The following is an 8269-nucleotide window of genomic DNA, read 5'->3' on the forward strand; positions in this document are numbered from 1 at the left end:
CAACTTGACTATGCTTTTTGATTTCTTTGGAGCATCTGGAAAATGAGAAATGATGTCATCTTTAAAGAAGCCAAGCCCAGTCTCGTAGACATCAGCGCCAAGGTGGAGTCTCTAAAGAAGTGGTCACTCCATTTGGATCATCTTCCTCAAGAGAGTCCCGAGCCAAGGCAGGAGGAGTTTATATTGTGGGGTCCGAAACCAAGGAATGTTGCTTGTTGGGTGGACGCTGCCTGGCAAGGAGGTCTCACGGGTGGTATCGAGATATTCATCAGTTTCTCTCTAGATAGCTATCAAGGGCAAAACTGTTTTCCTAGACAAATGTCAAAGTGTTCTCTTTGGAGAAGCTTTGGCGCTTCTTAAAGGATTGGAAGCCGTGCAACCATACATGACGGAAGAAGATTGATGGATTTTCTCTGACTCTCAAACGGTAGTTAATGTTGTGAATGACCACAGTGTTTGTGTCAACTGGACCATTCGACCGATTATTCTTGATTATATCAAGTGGATTACCTCTCACCCCTCTATCAACGTTGGTTTTACCGGCAGGTGTAATAACAGTAAGGCTCATTTACTTACCAGTCTAACTATTGAAGATTGTACATGAAAGGATTGGACCGGTCCACCTTTCAATTTGGATTGTATCACTTCCACTTAATGAATTTGGTAAAAAGGGCGCCTTTCTCTTCTCCTACATCCTGAACAAAGAATGCTTAATCTTAGTGGCTGGCTCATTCTAAACATGAAGTGGCTTCAGAGGAATGAATTTTAGATCGGCTTGGTAACTATTATTGTATAGCGTAAACAAAAATTTAGCATTCCCATTTTGAACTCATAGTCATACATATATTACACTATAACAGCCAAAAAAAAACATTTTGGTAAAAGCAAATGAATTAATTAATCACTTCTTTTGCACTAAATAGGTTAAAAGAAGTGCAGCCACCATGTATTATTTAGGTCTCATTTGGTTCGTGCATAAAATTTTTAAGAATAACTTTATAACATCTTTTAAACATAAAGTAGATATATCTATAACTTTACTCTGATTACAGTAAAAAAATTTATGCAAAAATTTACATTTGATTATACTAACTATTAATGAGTATGTTAATTGTTCTAAAAATATTGCTTAAAAAACATATCTAACTTTATCACATTTTTTAAGTCTAATAAAATTTTATGGATAACTTATCACGTAACTTACATTATATAAAATTTTAATCAAAATATCGATAAGTAAATATCTGATTATAAAATATATTTAAGAGAACCCTAATTTATAAATAAGTATTTTTTGTGCACGAAACCAAATACTACCTTAAATTTTATATAAACGAGTCGAAATTGATCTCAAGAGAGTAAAGTCAGTTACTCCTTAAAGTAACTCTGACATATGAAGATAATGATCTATTAGACTATTACATTACTAAACGGCCTTCATGATCTAGAAGGGTCCCGATCTGCAGGCTTCGCCAATTAGCATTTACTGCTCCAGCTGGTCTACACTCTTTATCACCCAGTTCCACCTGGTTTTACGCAACGATCGGAGTTCTATATAACTGGTACTATGAACTCCCCAAACAGCCCCCAATGATCCCTACAGAAAACCATGTATACATCATGCATAAATTTTCACTTGCCAAACTTGATAATTGCTATCCCAAATTGTGTTCCTAGTTTTTTTAAATTACAGCTAAAAAAGATTGCTATCCTTGCTTAATTTTAATGATTTCATACAATACTTACCGTAGCCCCAATTTAATAATCAACTCCACACCACTTAACTATCCTTATTCAGCAAGTCCATAATCCAATCAATGTGCGGGAAAGCATACGAGTCCTCGTTTCCACCCACCCCATCCCTCATCTTTAAGCCATCTTTGCGACCTTGTGAAGACGAGGAAGCAACAGCTATTGAGCTCTCTCTCCTCGGCGAGTTAATGGCCGTTCCGCTGCCCCCACATCGGAAGCAGTTGTGCACAACCTCCGGTCGGCGCTGCTCGGGCGTGTGAGCAAAGAAGCAAATCTTTCGGGGGCATGCAAACCCGGCCTCGCACATCCTCGTGCGGTACCGGGTCGGGTGGAGCCAGAACTCGAACACGCCATGCGCGTACTCGCAGCTCTGGCCCCGACGGCACTCACCTGACTGGCGGAACTCGGGGCACGCGATCCCGTTGTACGGGAATTTGCGCGGGTCCCGCCGCCGTGCCTTCTCCCCGCGGTGGGCGTACGGGCACTCCGTCCAGTCATGGCTCTTCGTCTTGGAGCACCGCTTCACCTTGTAGATGTACATCAAGAAGTCATCAGATTCGTCCATCAAGTTGTGTCCGTCGTGGGTGGCGCCTTTAGTACCATGGCTGCTGGTCGCAGGAAGATAGGCTAATTGCAAGTATAGGGGAACGGTAAAGGTAGGATGGTGGTAGTCGACAATGTCGCTATCAAATCCTCCAAAAATTGCCATTCAAAAAGGACAGGAGATGTGAGCTGTAGTACTATGGGATTGGAAAAGGTTGCATGCAAGAGGATCAAGTCAATGGAAGAGGAAGGGGGGAATCGGCTTTGGAGGAAGGGAAGGAAGGAAGAGCAATGGTTTTACCAGAGGGCCCTTCCTCTTCTTACCTGGAACGGGGTACCAGGGGGGTTTATTTATAGGGTTCTTGTATTTGTCTTGGTTTGTCTGCGTATGCAAAGTGTTAGGCTGGTCCTTGTTTTCTTTTCAACTCCGGTAAGAGCTTGCTCTGACGGCCGACGAGTTACCTTCTGTGTCGCTGTGTTACATGCATTACGGTTAGAAAGTAAAGTAATAACACTGATAAGTCTGTGTTTCCACGAGAAATTTTCTGACAATCCTACAAGGAAAAAGGATATTAGAATAATAAAATTAGAATTCACGCCAAAGTAAGTGAATAACGGACTAGGAAAATTAGTTTAAATTTTTCTATGAACCATTAACATTGAAGGATAAGTCATTAAATTCACACGATTCAAATACTAATTTACCACCCAAGTTGCCGGCTTGCAGCTTGAACAACTCACATGCGCTAGAAGGAGCTTTTTTATCTATACAAAATTAAATCCTCTGCATGTCTTCAAAATACCCTCTTTACAGGAAACAAAGAACTACTTATCTAATCTTTTCGATCTCCATGCTTCTTCTTTTTTGTACATTAGCAGATAGATTACTATTCAATTATTTAGCCAATGACAAATTTGGCTTAGCAGATCTTTGCGTCTTAGCTGACTGGAAAATAACCGCAGGTATTACCTGCTCTGCAGTAACTTTCACTTTCCATTCAGGGGTCATACCAAAAGGGCCGTGTCGAATTAGCTCGAACCTTAACGGACGTCAATAAAGGTCGCCGACTCCCGGGTAACTCCTGCATGCCAGAAATATATATAGGAAACGACAAGGATCGCCACGTTATCTTCAACCATTCGATCTGTTAGCGTGGTGACAAACCTGCCGCGACGCAGTGTACCGCGTGGCTTCGGATCCCTGCGCGCGTACGTTACTATCCCCGTCGGGGCTCTCCGACTACTTACCACCGGGTCGGTGTCTATTCTCGCTCTGTCTTGCGTGAACGTGTCGACGGCTTCTCGGGGAGGTCGCCCTTACTTGCCATGCACATGATATACTTTTGCACCTGGACGTGCCCAATTATATGTGCAAACATACGCACCGACAATAAAAGAGTTAGAAAATTGAAATATTTTCAAAATTGCCACGTGACAGTTGATGTGAGGTTGCCTCGTGTGAGACCCCATGGAGTATCTGGTAACTTAGCGCTATTTTATTGGCTCCCTCTTTGAGACATGGGGTAATTTAATGGTGTCCCAATTAGATTAATATTATAAGGATTCTAATCAAAGAATACGTAGGGGCTGATCAGATAATGGTGAACCCACAAATTCATATTTTTGCTCCAAATGTGGTTATTAGATGGATAACAAAATTTAAAACTATAGCCTGACTAACAAATATGTATCATCTTATATGAACCCATTTAGAGTACTTGAACTCTAATACCAAATTAATATGATAAATAGCTGAAGGCTATGATTGGCCTACAAATACAATAGAAGGCAAAGACAAGAATCGTGAGACAAGAAGAGATAAGAGGGTGAAGTCAAAATGAGAGAATGCTTGGGCCAAGAGAAACAGAGAAAGCTATAAGAAAGTAGTTTGTTCAATAATTCAAAAGTATGCCTAAGATATATGTTATTCCTACGGTTTTAATAGTTTACTATGATTATGATGATAACAAACAAATGAATTAGCTATATTATTTTGAAGTACCGAACAAGTTAAAAAGGTAATTATTAATTGAGAAGCCTTTTTCTCTTTAATGTAAAGTTGAATTAAATCTGACAATGTGTTAGTATTTCCGATGTAACTTTTAATTATTATATAATATCAATGTGATTTTTTCCTATTTGAAAAGAATAGTCATTTATCTGCATATTCTTGTAATATATAATTTTTAATTCTCAGGTTTTATTTCTCAAATTTATGTCACAATTTAGAAATCGCAAAACTATATTTCTCATAGAAGCCTTTAAGATAAATCTACTTTGAGTCATGTGAGCTTTTAAGGCAAGTCTTAGTTTGAGTTAGTTTAGAGTTAGTCACTATATATATATGCAGAGTGCCATGCTAATTGAGTAATTCATGCATAGAGAATTTTTTGATATGACTCGGTCAGATTGAATCCATTCGTGGCATATTCGACTCAGGCTAATCAATTTATATTAGTCGATCGAGTCTTTATTTAAGTTGGTCTAGAATTAGCCTCTATAAATATATGGAGTACAAAAGTCCTTATTCTATAATACAACAACTTATTATAGAATAACATCTAAACACCATAATAGACATATTCCAGAATATAAACACTATTTATCAAAATTATATTTTATATTAGACACTAACCTAATTACCAATTTATTGTTGATTTGACTACAACCCCTCTTAAATATCTTATTATAATTTATCACCCATATCTTATCTCTTTCAAATATCTTCTCATAATTTATTACTCATCTCTTCTATCTCTCAAATATCTTATCAATATATTATCATAATTTATCACTCCTCTCTACTCTCTCTCTATCTTTAAGCATACTCTTTTATTTCATAGTAAATAAATAAAATTTAATTTAAACATCATAAAATATCAGCATAAACTTAAGCATGTTTTAAAATGTATTATTATTATTTTCATTTTTATACTTAAATATAAATATAAATATATAAAATTATTAATAATGTAATATTTAATTGATATAATGAGTTATTTGTAAATTATCTTATTATTAAAATAATTTTTCTATGTACTAATAACATCAAAAATATAATATTAATTAAACTATATTTTATCAAATTAAATATTAAATCATAGATAAATATTAAACTATATTTTAACCTAATTGAATTTTTAAAAAAGAATAAAATAAGAATTTTTGGAAAAAATATATAATATAATTAGTAATCTCATGTTTTAAGCTAAAAATAAAAAAATATGAAAGTGTAAATAGTTTAATATAATTAATAATTTCATTTTGGAATGATTATTAAAAATATATGTTCCATGTAAAACAAAATTTTACTAATTTTCGACTAAAAAATATGGTAATATTTAAAATATTATAAAATATAATAATATTATAAATATTTATAATAATAAAAAATTATTTTCGACTATAACATACGTAGGATTAAACGTAGAAAAGGATAAATATTAATAAACCAATATTTTACAAAATTAAAATATAACCAAATCGCATTTAAGCATTGCATATTTATCTCCTTAGCATTGCTTGTATATTTATCTCTCTAGCATTACATTCAAGCATTGCATATTTATCTTTGTGGCATTGCTTTCAAGTATTACATATTTATCTTGAAGCATAACATTGCATTGCATATTTCTCTTCCTAACATTGCATTGTATTACATATTTATTTTCTAGCATTGAATTACATTGCATATTTATTCACGTATTTAATTGATATAATAATTTTTTTGAAATTATATTATTGTTAAAGTAATTTTTATTTGTACTAATAACATCAAATATAATATTAATGAACTAATATTTTATCAAATTAAATATTAAATCATAGATAAAATAATATATTTACTATTTAAACTATGTATTAACTTAATTAAATCTTTCTTTCTTTAAAATTATAATATAAGAAATTTTGGAAAAATGTAATATAATATTATTAGTAATATCATGTTTTAAGCTAAAATAAAAAATATGAAAGTGTAAATATTTTAATATTATTAATAATCTCATTTTGGAAAGATTATTAAAAATATATGTTCCATCTAAAATAAAATTTTATTATTTTCGACTACAAAATATAAAAATATTTAAAATATTATATAATATAAAAATATTTAAAATATTATATAATATAATAATATTTAAAATATTATTAATAATATTTTTGACTATAAGATATGTAGGATTAAATATAAAAAATAAATATTAATAAAATATTATTTTATAAAATTAAAATATATTCAAATTATATTGCATTGCATATTTATCTTCATGAAATTGTTGTTGCATATTTATTCCCTAACATTGCATTACATTACATATCTATTTTCTAGTATTGTATTACATTGCATATTTATTCTCTAGCATTCATTGCATATTAATATTATTATTAAATATGTTTTAATTTGTAAACTTAAATATTAAATATAAATATTATAAAATTATTAATAATATAGTATTTAATGATATAATATTTTTTTCTAAATTATATTATTGTTAACATAATTTTTGTATGTACTAATAACATTAAAAATATAATATTAATAAACTACTATTTTATTGAGTTAAACATTAACTCATAGATCAAATAATATACATACTACTTAAACTACGTATCACCAAAACTAAATTTTTTTTAAATAACAAAATTATAAATTTGGGAAAATTTAATATAATATTATTAATAATCTCATCTTTTAAGCTAAAATAAAACTTATGAATGTGTAAATATTTTAATATTATCAATAATCTCATTTTGCAAAGTTTATTAATAAATATATGCTCTAGTAAAATAAAATGTATTATTTTTTACTATAAATTATAATAATATCTAAATACTATAAAATATAATAAGATTTAAATATTATAAGATCTAATAATATTTAAAATATTGTTAATAATAAACTATTATTTTTTACTATAAATAGGATTAAATGTAAAAAATATAAATATTAATAAACTAATATTTTATCAAATTAAAATATATTTAACATTGCATATTTATCTCCCTAACATTATCAGCCATTGCATATCTATTTCTCTAATATTGCAATCCATTGCATTACATATCTATCTCCCTAGATTGCATATATAATGACTTAGCCTAGTACTGCATATTTAACGCATTACTTTGGCATTGCATACGTAACTCCAAGCATTACATACATAAAATATATTAATTTATTTACCATCTATTCCATCAATCTACTTTAAATCCAATTGAAGGATATTTTAGTAATTTTTTCTTTTTGACCTTCATTTTATATCACATCAAATATAATCATTACACTTTTATTCCAGAATACAAATAAACATAGGAATAACAATTCCTAGAATAAAGCCATCAATTTAGGAATAACAAATTAGGTTTTGCTATTCCTATTCCTTCATAATCTAGATGTGAACAAGGCCCATCAAGATTTATTATTGCCCTCCCCTATCTCTCTCTGGCTCTATCTCTAGCTGCCTGCCACCTTCTTCCTCCTCGTCCCTTGCCAACTGCATCACTAGGGGTGGCAATCGGGTCGGGTTAAGCGGGTTCGGGTTGGATCAACTTTACGCTGACACGAACACGACCCGATTAATAAACGAGTTATATTTGGTAAATACGAACACGATCCGATTAATAAATGGGTAACACGATACGACCCGGCCAACCCATTTAATAAATGGGTCATGTTAACTTGACTCGCCTAACCTATTTAAATTAAACGGGTCGGATTAACACAACACGTTTAACACAACCCTTCTAACCCTTTTAATGAATCCTATATAAAATTTAATATTATTGATTTATCATACAAATGAAATAACCTATTTTTAACTCAAAATTTATATAATATCAAAATTATAATTCTAATAATTCAACATAACAAAAGTCCATAAAATAAAGTTTGGAGTTTAGAACAAAATTTCAACTCTTAAGCCCAAATCCGTACAACAAATTGTATGGATTGAAATTTAGAACAAATCTACAC

At 31.3% G+C, this 8269-nt stretch overlaps 1 protein-coding gene across 1 annotated transcript; it reads right to left on the minus strand.

The window, feature by feature from the left end:
- Nucleotides 1-1780: 1780 nt before the first annotated feature.
- LOC140769905 (zinc finger CCCH domain-containing protein 54-like) lies at nucleotides 1781-2461 on the minus strand. Its single transcript, XM_073110801.1, has one exon. The coding sequence runs from the start codon at nucleotides 2459-2461 to the stop codon at nucleotides 1781-1783; it is 681 nt and encodes a 226-aa protein (XP_072966902.1).
- Nucleotides 2462-8269: the final 5808 nt, after the last annotated feature.

Source organism: Typha angustifolia, chromosome 11 (genome assembly GCF_048772165.1).
Source record: "Typha angustifolia cultivar Huaian chromosome 11, ASM4877216v1, whole genome shotgun sequence".
In the NCBI taxonomy this organism is placed as follows: Eukaryota; Viridiplantae; Streptophyta; class Magnoliopsida; order Poales; family Typhaceae; genus Typha; species Typha angustifolia.